This window comes from Notamacropus eugenii, chromosome 4 (genome assembly GCF_028372415.1).
Source record: "Notamacropus eugenii isolate mMacEug1 chromosome 4, mMacEug1.pri_v2, whole genome shotgun sequence".
Lineage (NCBI taxonomy): Eukaryota > Metazoa > Chordata > Mammalia > Diprotodontia > Macropodidae > Notamacropus > Notamacropus eugenii.
In genome coordinates this window covers 177,839,144-177,856,230 of record NC_092875.1, presented here as the reverse complement: position 1 = coordinate 177,856,230, position 17,087 = coordinate 177,839,144, and the positions used below count along the sequence as shown (strand labels likewise).

The 17,087-nt window shown below is 37.7% G+C and overlaps 1 protein-coding gene across 8 annotated transcripts in view; it reads left to right on the top strand.

The window, feature by feature from the left end:
• CAGE1 (cancer antigen 1) overlaps window positions 1-17,087 on the top strand; it is a 92,762-nt gene that overhangs the window by 36,202 nt on the left and 39,473 nt on the right. For 5 of the 8 annotated variants that reach the window (XM_072603753.1, XM_072603751.1, XM_072603752.1 and 2 more), the window contains 3 exons: window positions 24-122; window positions 1,203-1,283; window positions 11,181-11,288. In XM_072603753.1, the coding sequence (XP_072459854.1) occupies window positions 24-122; window positions 1,203-1,283; window positions 11,181-11,288 (288 nt within the window). Of the gene's footprint in view, window positions 1-23; window positions 123-1,202; window positions 1,284-1,431; window positions 1,553-11,180; window positions 11,289-12,262; window positions 12,391-17,087 lie in introns of those variants that run through there. The other 3 variants (XM_072603757.1, XM_072603758.1, XM_072603754.1) reach the window with 3 other exon arrangements.

Below are 17,087 nucleotides of genomic sequence, written 5' to 3'. Positions count from 1 at the left end.
TTTAATCTTGTTATTCTTCTCAGGATACAGATAGCCCTGATAATGAACACTGGCAGAACAGTGAGAATATTTATGAAAAAATGAAGTGTTTCAACTCTAAGAAAAAAAGTCTGGAAAAAGAGGTATAGTGACTTAAACTTTAGAAACAACCTTCTTGTTTATTCAAAGAATAAGACAACATAAAGGCATAAAGAGACACTAATATTTGAATAATTTTTGTTTTCAAAGAAGTAATTCTTAGAACTCCAGAGCTTTTCTAGGCCCCTCACAAGAGTATTTATTGATTCAAAAACCTCACTCATTTAAGTAATATTAAACCTATTTCTTACAAGTATAAGGTAACTTCATCTACTGTAATTTATTTCATCAGTGTCTATATTTTTAGTTTGACAGTCAAGGATTCTTCCTTCAGTTACCAAAAGCAGAGATTTGAGGGTAGAGTCAAGGGAATAATACCACGTGAAATAGAGGAGGCAGAAGTATGGTGTTCAAAATGAGCATTATAGAGTCATAGGACTGGAAAGGTAGATCTGAGAGATGCATCATTTTGAATACGAGGTCCCTACATAAGGAATGTAGACCACAATGCTTCCTAGTTAAAGGAATATATTCAAGTGGAACTAGTTAAAGGAACATATTCATGTTGGCTACTTCGACTCATGACAGTTGAGCCCTTCACCAAAGGAAAACAAATTATCTGAATTGAGAAAAAAGAGAAGACACATGCCTGGAATTCTAGGGAGTTTTTTTATGTCTTGTAACTGAAATATAGAAAGAAAGGGCTTAGAGGAGAACACATGGGAATTCAGAGAAATCATCCTCAGGTTAATCTAAATGTAGAGAAGAGCCTAGTTCAGAGTAAGACTAGTGAGATAATAAAAGTCATTTTGTAGGTATCAATTTAATTTTGACAAAACTTTGTGCCATTAGAATTAATGGAATTAATTAATTCAAATATTGAAGATAGTATTTTGAATTAAGCCTGTGTTTGTGTTATATACAGAGAGCCTTATTGACCTCTCATGAATTTACTTTAAAAATGTAATCTCATCTTTCATGGAGATACCTATTTTATCTTTAATCATATGTACTTAAAGATTTTTCCTGTGACAGCCAGTAATGTACAGTAAAAATAATAAGAACATAGAATTATTTTAATTTCTCTTCCTTTTATAATATAAATTGTCTCTAATTCTTCCTAGCTACTGAAACATAAGGAAAGAATCTCAGCCTTTAGGGAGTTAATTGCTAATGAAAAAGTTTCTCAAGAGAAAGTTTTTGAGGTATGTCTAATACTTATCATGTTCTGTCTCCCACGTTTTCAAAGATGATACCACTGATAAACTTGTATGAATTGATTCCTATTCCCACCTTCCATCTGTACCCCATCATCTCCATCTGTCTGAAGTACCTCTCTTCCTTTATTCAAAGCCCAAAATACTGCAGTCTTCTCCATGAAGCACCTCATGTCTACTGCTTGTCTCACAAATAGGCAGTTTGCCCCCATGAAAAAGAAACACTGAACATTTCCAACACGAGGGTCTTCTTGTGGTAAGGGTAGCTGGGCTCCTATCCATATGAAGTAGCTTCTTAAGTTTCACAGAATAAGGATGTGGATCCACATGTACCATAATGTGAAAAATCCAATCATGGCCAGAAGAAAAAGAAGAAACATCAGTGTCTGGTTACTTCCTCCTGAGGAATATTTGTTCACCTGACTTAAATAGCAGAGACATTTGTTCTCTCCCTGGGGCATATGTCTGGATGTGATGAAGTCCCTCCCAAGAACTGCCAAGCCAGATGACCACTGCCCATTTCTAGTGATCTGTGGGAGGCCAAATGATACCAAAAGTAGTACTGACAAAGCATTGTTAAGGGTTGTGGAGTCATAGGACGAAAAACTGAAGCCGTCAGGAGCACAGGGGGTGTTTTCATCAGTGTTTGCTATTAAAGGTATGGGATTCCAAAGAGGAAAAAGAAAGGCAGATTTGGGAAATGAACAAGTCTGACAAACAGGCCAACTTCAGAAAAACGCTGAAAGACTTTATGAACTGATGCTGAATGAAATAAGCAGAACCAGGAGAATGTTATACACAGTAATAGTCACAGTGTGTGAGGACTGTTTCTGATAGACTTAGCCCTTCTCAGCAATGCAAGGACCTAAAACATTTCCAAAGGACTCGATGCAAAATGCCATCCACATCCAGAGAAGGAACTATAGAATCAGAACACAGAATGAAAGAGACTGTTTTCTCTTGTGTTATGTTTTGGTTCGGTTTGGTTTTTCTCACGGTTTTTCCCATTTGTTTTAATTCTTCTATGCAACACAACTAATGTGAAAATGTGTTTAATAAGAATGTTTGTGTAGAACTCATATAAGATTGCCTGCCATCTTGGGAAGGGAGAGGGAGAAAATTTAAAACATGGAAGTGATTGTTGAAAACTGAAAACAAAAAAATTTAAAAATAAAATAAAATATGGTGTCTGAGTACAGGATTTGGATTTCTGAACCACAGTTTAAAATACAGGGATGACAGATTCTTAAAAAGGGATCAAATATACCCATACAAATGCTAGCAAAAACATTTTCCTGGTTTCTTGTAAATCTCCTCAAGAGAACTTTAAATGAAAAAGGAAGGTGAGAGAAAGCCACAGAGAGCTGACAATTCTAGTACTGTAGAAAGGGAACAAAAGGTACAACATAAAAGAAACAGTAAAGCAGAAGACCAATAATTCACAGAAGACACTCCAAAAAATATTTATGGCTGCTCTTTACATGGTGGCAAAAAATTGGAAAATGAGGGTGTGCCCATCAACTAGGGAATGGCTGAATGTGTTGTAGTAGGGATATTAATGTGATAAAATACTATTGTGCCATAATAAATAAAGGGATGGTTTCAGAGGAACCTGGAAAGACTTGTATGAACTGATACAGAGTAAAGTGCACAGAAACAGGTGAACAATTTATACAGTAATACAAATATAAAGACAAACAACTTTGAAAGACAAGAACTCTGATCAATACAATGACCAACTACAATTCCACAGGGCTCACAGTGAAACTTGGTACAGACCTCCAAATAGACAGGTGATGGACTCAGAGTACCACTTTGGGATTGGTGAGGAAGAAGATTTGCTTTCTCGGTGGTAACTGAGGAAAGATGGAAGGAAGAGAATATGAATCAGAAAATAAAACACTGATTTTTTTTAAAGGGAACTATACATATACATATACATGTATATTATTTCACTTTATTTTTTTAAATATTTTCCCCCAATAACATAAAACAATTTTTTCGCAATTTTTTAAAGTTTCGAGTTCCAAATTCTACCCTTCCTTCCCTCTTTCCCCTCCCCCCTTCCTGAGACAGCAAACAATCCCGTATATATGTGCAATCATGTAAAATATTTGCATATTACTCATTTTGTACAAGAAGACCTGAGCTGGAAGAAAGAGAAAGAAAGGAAAAATAGTATGCTTCAGTCTGTATTCAGATGATATCAGGTTTTTTTTTTTCTGAAGATAGATAGCATGAACCTTTTGAGACTGTCTTGGAGCACTGCATTCCTGAGAATACAACTAAGTCATTCACACTTCCTCATCATACAATATTGCTGTTATTGTGTACAACATTCTCCTGGTTCTGTTCACTTCACTTTGCATCAGTTCATGTAAGTCTAGGAACAGAATATATTAAAAAGAGGTGGAGGAGTTAACATTTTCTATTAAAAAATGTTACTCATATAAAGAAATCCAAAAACTTGAGGGGGAAAACATGGTAGAGAGCCTTTGGATAAGAATCAAAAGATCTGGAAAAAGAAGCAATATTATTGGTAGAAGTATACCGTAAACCATCAGGATGAAAAGGAATTAGATGGGGAGTTCAGGAAACATCCTAAACCTGGTATGAAAGCACTACAGTGTAATTATCTGGATATCTACTGCCACACACTGTCCTTCTGCCAAAATCATAGCAGCTGGACTTGTGACATACTTTAATGATGATTTCATCCTTCAAAAGATGGAAGAATTAAGAAAAAAAATTAAATGCTATGTTGGACTTGATTCTAGCCATATTGGGGAATGTATCATAGAAGTCTTGATATAAAAGAAAGGAAAACTACATAATCTGATATCTTGCCTAGATTTGAGTACAGCATACATCAAAGGATTCAGAGGAAGTAGAAGATCAAATAGTTTAATATTTTGAAGAGGTAGTTGACTCAAGGAATGGGAAGCCCTCAAGAATGAAATTCTAAAGACATAAGCAGAAATATTTTGGATGAGAAAGAAAAAGAGAAACTACCAAAAGAGCAGACACAGGGAACTCATGAAAAAAATCCACATTTCAAAAAGTTCTATAAAGAACATGGAGGATAAATACCAAAGAATACCCCAGTCCTGTAAGAACTCTGAATCCCAGAATGAGTGGGGATGGTACTGAGTACTGTGGACAAGAAAAGGAATTTTTTTTACCTTTGTTGGTTATAAAAAGATCAAAAAAAAAAAAAAAGAATGGGGCTACTGTTGAAGAGAGATATGATCAGACAGTTGGCCTACGTAACTCTTCTGTCAGTTCTGTTTTCTCTCCTAAAGAGAGTGATCAGTGGAAAGACTAAAACAAAAATGGTAAGGAGGTGGTGGAAAAGCAAGGTAAATGAGAGGATCAGTGAATTCAAATTACTAGGCACAAAGTACATCCTAAGGTGTGATTGCTGAGCCACTCTTGGTAGACTTAGCCATCTTTTAGAAAAGGGGACAGCTACTACAAGACTAGAAATGGGTAAATATTGTCCCAGCTTTTTGTTTTTGAAATGGGAAAGGGTAGATTCTACAAGCTTCATGGCTGAGGGAGTTGAACTTCTCTTCCTGGAAAAGTTTTAGTTTATTGAGGTGATGGTTTGTGAGTACCTAAGAAAGCAGTGATCTCATAGTGGCAGCATGATTCATCAAAGAGAACTATGTCAGATTAACCTCAGTTCTTTTTATCAAGAAGTAATAAGAAGGTGGGAAAGGAGTGGAGGGTGGGGAGATGCTGTGCTACACTTAAATTTCAGTGAAGCATTTCACAAGGTTTCTCATTCTATGCCCATATGTAAGATGGAGAGATACAACTGGGTGAGAAGTAGATTTGGGTTTGGGTTGAATGACACAGAGTAGTTATTAATAAGCCACTGTCAGCTTGGAGAAAGTCTCTAGGGTTGTGCTCCAGGGATCTGTGTTTAGCCTTTATTATTCAGCCTTTTAATCAAAGAGTTCGATACAGGCACAGATGGCATGTTTATTCAACTTACAGACAACAGGAAGCATGAATGGATAGCTAACATGCGTGTAGGGTCCCGAATTCCCCTGGCTGGGGAGCTCTGTCCCTTTCCAAGAGCCAATATCCTTGTGCACTGGGATATTCTCAGCTTCCCCAATCAAAGGAGCTGATTTGGTACCAGAAAAAGAGGACAAAGGCTCCATTATGATTAAATATAGAATCTAAAAAATGGTTTTAATAATCACTAAAGGCCAGTCTGGGGTGGCTGCCAAATGAAAACAGTCTCGATAAGAATCAATTCCCTGCAAAGACCCAGGAAAACCTCATGGTAATTATAGAAATCAAATAAAGGGAGGTGGAGCTATAAAGCACATCGCTACTGATTAGTGGATATTTTGGGTTTCTGCTTAGTAATGTGCTCATTTTCAAGGTTGGGCGTTAAGCCAATGTTATTGGGCAAATGCTCAAACACAAGTTTGGCCTGGTCATATTATCTAAGTTATGACTCAGTATCTGAATTAGGATTTTTAGCAGGTTATAATGTCTGGGCTTCCACCTTTCACAAAGTTTTAACTTCTGGCTTTCACTTCTTACTGTGTTTTATGACCTTTTCCCCAATCAGGATGAGAGTCTAGATCCAAAAAAATCTAGATAGACTAGAACAGAGATGTCCAACTCAATCCAGCCCACAAAACTGCTGAATGCATCAGAACCAGATTAAAATGTAATTGGAAAATGTTTAACAAAATGAATACAAATACAGTTCAACATAGATAATGTTAATTTGTGGTTTTCTAAGTCACTACCCATAGGGATTGATTTCTGTTTGAGTCTGACACCATTGCACTAAAACACTGGGCTGAATTAAATAAAATTAAATTCAAGAGACATAAAACATTATATTTACGTTGAAAATACTGACTTCAAAAACAAAGGATGGTAGAAGACACAGCTTAACAATATTCATTCCTGTTGGGGGCAGGGGGAGTTGAGGAGACAGGAGAAGGGAAAGAAATAAGCTATGTGCCAGGAACTCTGCTAAGCTTTTTACAAATTATCTCATTTAATCCTCGCAATAATCCTGCAAGGTAGGTGATATCTCTATTTTATAGATGGGGTAAATGAGGCAAACAAAAGTTAAATGACTTGCCCAGGGTCAGACAGCTACAAAGTGTCTGAGGCTGTACTTGAACTGAGGTCTTCCTGATTCCAAGCCCAACACTTTATCTACTACCCCCTCACCCCAGCTGCCTCATAATGAACTACAACCTTGGTATGAGTCAAAACTAGAACAGAACATCAAATGCTCTTCTAGGCTGTAGTAAGAAAGGTTTAATGTCTGGGAGGAAAGAAGTAATATTGTCTTGCTGTACTCTGCCCTGGTCAGGCTGCACTTTGGGGTTTAAGGGTTCAATTCTGAGAATCCCATTTTAGGAAAACCAGATGAGTTGGAATGTGTCCTGAGGAACATAACTGGACACTTGGAGAGCACACCATAGAGGAATCAGTTGAATGTAAAAGAGAAGTGAGAGCTTGTCTTCAGGTGCTCAAAGGGATGTCACAAAGCTAGAAGCAACAGCGAAAAACTACAAGATGAATTATTAGGTTTTAAGGAAAGTTAAACTTTCACTCCTTTTTAATAACATCTTTATAGTCTCATCATAGTAATGAGGTCATTGGGCCAAAAGGTATGAACAGCTCTGTAACTTTTATTCTCATGGGGCAGCTTGGTGGTACATGGATGGAGCACCAGGCCTGGAGTCAGGAAATTGTTGTTCAGTCCTTTCAGTTACATCTGATTCTTTGTGACCCCATTTGGGGTTTTCTTGGCAAAGACACTGGAGTGGTTTGCCATTTCCTTCTCCAGCTCATTTTACAGATGAGGAAACTGAGGTAAGCAGGGTTAAGTGACTTGCCCGGGGTCTCACAGCTAGTAAGTGTCTGAGGCTGGATTTGAATTTAAGTCATCCTGATTCCAATCCCAGTACTCTATCCACTGCACCACCTAACTCTTGTCACCTCAAACATTTGTTAGCTGTGTGACCCGGGGCAAGTCCCTTAACCTCTGCTTTCCTCAGTTTCCTTAACTATAAAATGAAGACAATAATAGCACCTACCTCCCAGTGTGATTGTGAGGATCAAATGAGATGATAATTGTAAAGCATTTAGCATAGTGCCTGACACATAGTAAGCATTATATAAATGTCAGCTGCTGTGATGATGATTATGGCACTTTACCTGAACCTTTCTTTTCCATATATCTTACTCCCTTATATTATAGTCATTTGCAAGGGGTGGAGTAGAAAGACGCATATACTCTAGCACTTGCCCCACAGCCCACAAAACACCTGTAAAAAATAACTCTCAACAAATTCTAGAGTAGCAGAAGCCACAGAACAACAGAGTGAAAGAGATTTCCAGCCCAAGGTAACCTGGAAGGCCAATAGGAAAGCTCTATCTCACGGGATGCTGAGCAGAGCAGAGCCCAGCCCTGGCCATGTGGCACTGGGAGGAACAGGGCCAGAATAGGCCTCCGGGGCAGAATTCCCAGCATGCAGGGTCCCAGATCCCTCAACCCACAAGCAACAAAGAAAGCTCCAAAGGTCAGGGTGGGAGGGCTTTACCAGCTGGGCGAGAGGGGAGTGGGGTCCCCCCCAGCACTGGCCCTAGGTGGCAGCAGAGGCAGCGGTGGCAGTAGCAGCAGCAGGGTCCATTGTCCAGGCAGCTCAGCTTAAAGCCTCTGGTGGAATTGAGCAGCTGATCTGACCCTCAGCCCTCAGTGGCGTCCCCACCTGAACCCAAAGCCCCTGGGGGAATTGAGCAGCTGATCTGAATCTCAGCCTTGAACACAGTACTGGAGGGAGGAGGAACACTAGGGCCCTCCTCTTGACAAAGGATTCAGAACTCAAGTAACTGGCTGGGAAAATGCCCAAAAAAGGGGGAAAAAATAAGACCATAGAAGGTTACTTTATTGGTGAACAGGTGTCTCCTTCCATCCTTTGGGATGAGAAAGACCAAGGCCTACTATCAGAGAAAGTCAAGGTTTCTGCCTCCAGCACCTCCAAAATGAATATGAAATGGGTTCAAGCCATAGAAAGCTTGAAAAGTGAGTCAGCAGTTTGCTAAAGGAGAACCAAAAAAATGCTGAGAAAATAACATCTTTAAAAATAGGCTAACACAATTGGAAAAAGAGGTCCAAAAAGCCAATGAGGAGAAGGAGGCTTCAAAAAGCAGAATTAGCCAAATGGAAAAGAAGGTTCAAGCTCACTGAACAAAATAGTTCTTTAAAACAGAGACTGGAGTTCAGGGAACTATGAGATAAACCAAGAAATTAAAAAGCAAAACCAAAAGATTGGAAAAATAGAAGATAATGTGAAACATCTCATTGGAAAAACAACTGACCTGGAAAATAGATCCAGGAAAGACAATTTAAAAATTATGGGACGACCTGAAAGCCATGATCAAAAAAAGAGCCTAGACATCACCTTTCATGAAATTATCAAGGAAAACTGCCCTGACATTCTAGAACCAGAAGGCAAAATAAATATTGAAAGAATCCACTGATCACCTCCTGAAGGAGACCTGAAAAGAGAAACTCCTAGGAATATTGTGGTCAAATTTCAGAGTTCCCAAGTCAAAGAGAAAATATTTCAAGCAGCTAGAAAGAAACGATTCAAGTATTGTGGAAATACAATCAGGATAACACAAGATCTGGCAGCTTCTACATTAAGGGATCAAAGGGCTTAGAATAGGATATTCCAGAAGTCAAAGGAACTGAGATTAAAACCAAGAATCACCTACCCAGCAAAACTGAGTATAATACTTCAAGGGAATAAATGGTCATTCAGTGATATAGAAGACTTTCAAGCATTCATGATGAAAAGACCAGAACTGAAGAGAAAATTTGACTTTCAAACATAAGAATCAAGAGAAGCATGAAAAGGTAAACAGCAAAGAGAAGTCATAAGGGACTTACTAAAGCTGAACTGTTTACATTCCCACATGGAAAGATAATATTTGTAACTCTTGAGAGTTTTCTCAGTATTTGGGTGGGTGGGGGGATTATACACACACACACACACACACACACACACAGAGTACAGGTTGAGTTGAATCAGAAGAGATGATATCCATAAAAAAAAACAATTAAATTAAGGGGTGAGAGAGGAATATATTGGGAGGAGAAAGGGAGAAATGGAATGGGGCAAGCTATCACTCATAAAAGAGATAAGAAAAATCTTGTTCAATGGAGGAGGTGAGAGGGGAAAAATGAAGCTTACTCTCCACATATGGCTTAAGGAAGGAATAACATATTCACTAAATTTGGTATGAAAATCTGTCTTACACTACAGGAAAATAGGGGAGAAGGGGACAAGTGGGATCAAGGGGGATGATAGAAGGGAGGGCAAATGGGAGAAGGGAGAACTAGAAGTAAACACTTTTGGGAAGGGACAACGTCAAATGAGAGGATAAAAAGGGGGGACAGGGTAGGATGGAGGGAAATATAGTTAGTCTTATACAACATGACTATTATGGAAGTCTTTTGCAAAACAATACATATATAGCATGTATTGAATTGCTTGCCTTCTCAGTGGGGATGGGTGGGGAGGGAGGGAGAGAGAGAAGTTGGAATTCAAAGTATTAGAAATGAATGTTGAGAATTATTATTGCATATAAGTGGGGAAATAAGAAATACAGGTAATGGGGTATAGAAATTTATCTTGCCCTACAAGAAAAGAGAGAAGATGGGGATAAGGGAAGGATGGGGTGTGATAGAAGGGAGGATACATTGAGGGAAGGGGTAATCAGAATGCAAGGTATTATGAGGTAGGGGCAGGGGAGAGATGGGGAGAAAAATTGGGACTCAAAATTTTGTGGAAATGAATGTCAAAATCTAAAAATAAACAAACAAATAAATAAATAAATAACATATAGTCATTTGTCTTTTTTCCTCATATTTAATCACAAACTCTTTGAGAGCAGGGTCCAGTTTTATCTGTCTTTGCATTTCCAGTATTTCCAGCCTTTCCCATACTAAGTGATTAATAAATGTTTATTGAATAGAGATCTCAGTCACAGACTGGCAGACATAAAAATGGACAACAATTCATGTAAAAAGAGTTTTTCAACTTTGTACCCCCAATGTCAAAAAAAATATTAATATTATATATTTTATGTTGTAGATACAAACCTGCTAGAAATAATTTTATTTAGCTTATCATTATTCTAAATCCGAGTATTTCTAGCTTAAAGAGTGAAATGTCCCAGTTAGCTCAGACATCTCTCTCTACCCCAAGACAGTTGGAGAGGACATTTTTAGAAATCTTGAAGAAAAAAGTCACATTGTTAAAATCCATTTGGGGGTGAGGTTAACATTGTAGGACAGTGTTAATTAAGAATAGTCCCTTAATCTTCAACTGGAACTGCTCCATTCCTCCTTGACTACCCCCCTCAAGTGTTCACCTGAAGAAATCAATGGGTCTGTCCTCTGATCAATATTTAATCCTTTCTAAATGAAGAAAGGTAGGTCATTACACTGTCACTTCAGAGAAGGTATTGATAAGGCACCTTCCTAAGAGGTACTCTTGTCCTGAATTTTGGTTACTATACTTAATAATTTCCACAGGAAAGATTTTTTTCTTTTTCCCTTGACCAATATATTACCCACCTGCTAAAGGGATGGGTATGGAAAGGTTTTTAGAAATATTTGTATTTATGTAGAATTTATGTAATATGTAGAAATATTATAGAAATATTTATTCCTATTCCTGGAGAAACCAAAAAGGAGGTTTTTTAAAATGTGCTTCCATACTGACACATTCCTTTGCACACGGTGGATGTTTAATAAATATGTTTAACTAGAATTTGCTGAAATAAAGAAATATTGTGACTGAACATTAGTGTATTTATTTTTAGGACAGAGACACTGATTCAGAAGAACTCGAAAATTATACAAATGTGCCTGACTTGTTACGCACGAAATTAGATCAATATCATAATCTAAATGAAGAGCTTAATTCCCTGGTAAGAAAAACTACATGTTACTATCATTTAAGCATTGTACAGCAGGAGTGGGGAACCTGTGGCCTCAAGGCTACATGAGGTCCTCTAGGTCCTCAAGTGTGGCCCTTCCAAACTTCACAGAACAAATCCTTTGTATTCACAGGGTCACACTTGAAGAACTAGAGGACCGCATGTGGCCCTGAGGTTACAGGTTCCCCACCCTTGTTATAGAGTAACAAATCTTAAAAAAAAATTATCCAATATTTTTTCTGTTTCTCCAAAATTCTATTAATTCAATCCATATTTATCAATATCATGATGGTGACAAGTTTAATAGCAATACATCTTAATAACCTAAAGAAGGAAAGCACTGAAGTTTGCATGTTTAGCTTTTATCATTATTTATCTTCAGTGTCTTCAAGCCAAAGGGAGACACAGAGAAGTTCAATGAAAAATGTTTGAAAACATGACTTGGGCCCAGAGAGGTGGCAGAGACCTGTAGTTCTACTAGTGGGAGAGGCTGAGCCTGGTGGACTGCTTGAATTCAGTAGCTCAGTTCTGAGCTGCAGAAAAGCTAAAGCGTATCTAGGGTGTTAGGTCCAGAAGTGGGGAAGATGGTGGCATCATGCTACCTATGAGGGGTGAACCATCTTGGGCCAGAAAGAGAATTGGTTTTAACCAATTGGCTTCCATGCCAATCAGCAGTGGGATTGGGCCCATTAGTGGCCATCGTACTTCCAGCCTGGGTAAAATAGGAAGACCCAGTGTTGAAAAAGACGTAAGATAAAAAGAAAATATGGCTCAGGGTAAGAAATTAAAGAGACCAGACTTTGGACTACACCGTAGCCTCATATGCAGGTATCATGAATACCTTCTTCAAGAGAATTGGAGCACACTGAATATGATAAGCATCAAATACCATTATTATATTTCATCAAATTGGAAATGACTGCTCCTGGATCCTCATACAGATCATGCATGCTCTCTAACCATAGGTGTCCCACAAGGCTCACTTGGTGTTCTCATCGGCTCCCATGGATTGAATTACCATCTCTATGCTAATGACTCTCAAGTCTACCTTTCCTGCCCCAGCCTCTCTGCTGACCTCCAGTCTCACATCTCCAAATGGATATCCAGTAGACATCTTAAATTCAGCATGTCCCTATTTTTCTTCCTAAACCCTCCTACCTTCCCTGTTAATCCTCCCAGTCCTTGAGGCTCACAATCTGGAATCATCCTGGACTTCTCATGATCCTTCATATACAATCTATTGCCACGGCCTATTAATTTCAACTTTGCAACATTTCTCCAACATTCCCCCTTCTCTCTTCTGACACTGCCACCACTCAAGTGCAAGCCCTCATCACCATGCCTGGATTATTGTAATAGCCCACTAGTAGGTCTGCTTCTGGTATCTCCCTCCTGTGGTCCATCCTCCATCCAGCCACTAAAGTGACTTTCTTAAAACTCAGCCCAATAATGTCACCTTAAATAAACTTCAGTGGCTCCCGATTGCCTCTGGGAGCAAATACAACATGCTCTGTTTAACGTTCAAAGCCCTTTGTAGCCTAACCCTAACCTATCTTTTCCATCTTCTTACACCTTCCTTCCCAACATATATTCTTTGTTCCTTTGACACTGGCCTCCTGGCTATTTAACAAACAAGACATGCCATCTCTTGGCTCTAGAAATTCTTTCTGACTATCCCCCATGCTTTCCTTCTTCATCTACACCTACTGAATTCCTGGCATCCTTTTAAGTCCCAAGTAAAACCCCATCTTTTATTGAAAACGTGCCCTCTATTATTCTATATTAATTAAATGTGCTTCCATACTAACATAGTGTCTTGCACACAATAGGTGTTTAAATAGACTTCCTTATATTATTTTGTATTCTAGAGTCTTCCCTCTATTAATCATTCCCAATTTATCCTATATATAGCTTGCTTTGCATGCATTTGGTTTCATGTTATCTTCCCCCATTTGACTGTAAGCTCCTGGAGGGCAGAGTCTGTCTTTTGCCTCTTTTTGTATCCCTAGTGCTTAGCACAGTGCCTGGCATACAGTAGGTGTTTAATAAATATTTATTGCCCATCCATGCACCTAAACTATATCCTCAAATTTGGTTTTTAAGAGGGAGAAAAGGGGGACAACAGATGGTGCCAGAGAGCTGGAGAGGGAAGGAGAAATGAGAAGGATTATTCATAGAGATTAGGACTCACTTCTGTGTTAAAGCCAGCCAAAGAACCATGTAACCCAAGAAATGTCAGCAGATGGAGGCAGCGGTGGAATAGCATGAACTTCATGGGCCCCACCAAGAGCCACAGAAATACCAGCCAACATCAGTGGGCAGTGACAGAAACATGGAAGAGGCAGAGGAGCCCAGCAAAAGCGAGAAACACATCACAATATAAAGGCACAATTCAAACCGTGGCAGATTCAGAAAGACAGATGGACTCTTTTGCAAACCTGAATGCTTTCCTCTGGGGTAGAACTATAATTTAAATATTTTGTTTTTGTCCCTGCAAGAGATGGAAATCTAGTAGAGAGATTATGGGAGTTGCCTTGACTGTTTGTTGTGTTTAGATGTGATCTTTTTGCAAGTTTTTGTCGGTTAAATAAAGCCAGTCCTATATTCAACGATATATTAGACTAAATATTTGCATTAGAACTGAGAGGCCCTTTTCCTTTTTCATATAAACCTAGACATGAACTTGTCTCCAGGAGCAATTCTGGGTAGGGGCATAAGCAAAATAAAGAGTTTGATTTTTGAGAAGTTCCAAGCCTCAGGTTCAGAGAATGAGTTATAGCTATACAGCTCACAACTGATTGTGAACATAGAGAAGTTAACTATTGGAATGTTATGGAGTAAGTAGAAAGTGCCAGACTTCCATCTATTATAACATTATAAGTATTATAACATTATAAAGTAAGAACCAGAAAATTATAAAAAAAAAAAAACAAACCCAGAAAATTAGCAGAAATTCTAAAGACAAACTCAAATCTTTAAAAAATATTTTTAAGTTTAGAAAGTTTGTCAGATGTCAAATGTAAAACACTCAGAATTATAATTCAATCAAAGGTGATCTCTAGAACATTCCACCTATTTTTTTTTCACAAGAACATATTCACATTCAAAACAAAGTTGAACAACTCTGTAGGAAGTCAATAGGAAAATAACATTCAAACCATTTTAACATGAAGAACATTAGCTTCTTCAGCAACCTAGATTATTTTAAGCAAATGGAAAATTGAGTTCTGTGTTTGTTTTTCCAGTGATATTCAAGATTTTTACTGCTTTGTTTAATGTCAATACATTTTGCTTTCCCAAGTCACCTGCCTCCCTTTATTTTTATTTTTTCCCTTTATTTTTTTTCCAAAAAAACACTAATTATTAAAATAACCGTGGTTTTTTTTCCAGAACAACTAATTAATAAAGTAACTATGTTCAATTATATGAGATCTGGTTAGCAAACCAAAAACAAGCCCCCAAGCTCAAGTTTTTGGGGTTTGGTTTTTTTGGTTTTGGTTTTTGGTTTGCTAACAGAGATCATATAATTGAATACAGTTACTTTACTAATTAGTGAAAGTGATTCTTTCAGCTTGGGTTTGGGTTTTTTTTTTTTGAACCTTCACTACTACTGTAAATAGTGTCGTTGGTTTTATGCAGTGGCAACCTATTGGTATATCCCAAATAAATCTTATTTTGTTATTAAGCTAGAGGTTACTCTAATTCAAGTAAAAGTATGTCTGTTACTATACATAGACCCTGCTTCATTATATTTTTATTCAAATATGTGTGTTGCTTTCAGTGATTTCATTTTTAATAATTATTTATAATATTCTTTTCCTTTTAAATTTTGAGTTCCATGACTTAGCTATTCTCAACAGTACAAAGATCCATGATACTTTCAAAGGAATTATGATGAAAATTCAGCAGAAGAACAGAATGCACAACAAAGCATACTATTTTTTAATTTGTTTTTTTACTTTGGGTTTTTTGGTCTGTTTTCTTTCATAATATCACTAATATGGAAATATGTTTTGCATAACTGCACATGTATAACATATCAAACTGCCTGTTGTCTGAGGGAGGAGGGGTAAGGGTAGGAGGGAGAAAGAATTTGGAACTCAAAACTTTAAAAACTAATGTTAAAAATTGTTTTTACATGTAATTGGAAAAAATAAAATATTAAAAATACAGATAAAGAAATTTTAACTCACTGAGAAGGCAAACTATACATCAGTTATACATGTGAAATCATACAAAACATTTCCATATTAGCCATATTTTTTTAAAAAGCAAAAAAAATAAAATGAGAAAATTGTATTCCAATATGCATTCAGAGTTCATCAGTTTTGTCTCTGGAGGCGGATAGAAGTTTTTCATCATAAGTCGTTTGGAATTGTCTTGGATCATTGTATTGATCAGGGTAGCTGTCTTTCACAGTTGATCACCATTACAACATTTCTGTTACTACGCCCAATGATCTTTGGTTCTTCTCACTTCCCTTTGTCTCAGTTCATATGTGTCTTTCCATGTTTTTCTGAAACCATCATTTCTTATAGTACAATAGTAATCTATCACAATCATATGGAATAACTTATTCAGCCATTTCCCAATTGATGAGCATCTCTTCAATTTCCAATTCTTTGCCAACACAAAAATAGCTACTCTAAATATTTTTATACATATAGGATCGTTTCCTTTTCTTTTGATCTCTTTGGGATACGGATCTAGTAGTGGTATTACTAGGTCAAAGAGTATATACAGTTTTATTGTCCTTTGGGCATAGTTCCAAATTGTTCTCCAGAATGGTTGTACCAGTTCACTACTCCAGGAGCAGTTCATTAGTATACCTATTTTTCCCTCATCCTCTCCAGCATTTGTCATTTCTGATAGGTGTGAGGTTGTTTTAAATTTGCATTTCTCTAATCAAAAGTGATTTATGGCATTTTTTCAATTGACTATAGATAGCTTTGATTTCTTCCTCTGAAAACTGCCTGTTTATATACTTTGACCATTTATCAGTTGGAAAATGGCTCTTATTTTTATAAATATGACTCAGTTCTGTACTCAGTATATATTTGAGAAATGAGTCCTTTATCAAAGTAACTGATGGAGTCTTAACGAAGCTGCCCCCAGCCCCAATATTCTAACTTCATCACAGGCCCACTGTATCTACCTAACCACCACCCCCCACCCCTGCCAATGTCCTAACTTCTCAGACATGCCTCACTACTCGCTAGAACAACAGGTGTGTCCCTGAAACTCATAGTTCTCACAGAAACAGCAAGAGTGGGAACCCAGCTATTGCCTCTACCTAGGCACTGCCCCCAGACCCATTCCTCACAGTTCCCACAGAAACAGGTGTGTTCTTGTGTTCATTCACAATCACATCACCCATCTAGCCCAAGACAGGGCCACAATACCTAACTATCTGTCTTGATCTGACAGGACCACAATAGCTAGCCAATTAGAGGGTAGCATGACCAGAATGCTTGATCACCAGACTGTAGAAGAAGCCCACCCTACAATAGTGCCTGTGCAATAATAGTAAAAAACTGATGTAGAATGAACTTATGACATAGAGAGGCTTATTATAGTATCATTACCATATATACATACCTCCCTAACTGTGTGCAGTTACATGTACAATGTGTTTATGGGTAGCTACATGTGCAATTCCACTGAAGCCAGGACCCCTCTTCCATTACCTAATCCCTTAACAAATTCCTCCTGCCTTTTTAATATTAATCATATTCCTATATTCTATGTAAATTTTGATTGTGTAATCAGCATCATATTCTCTATAAAATT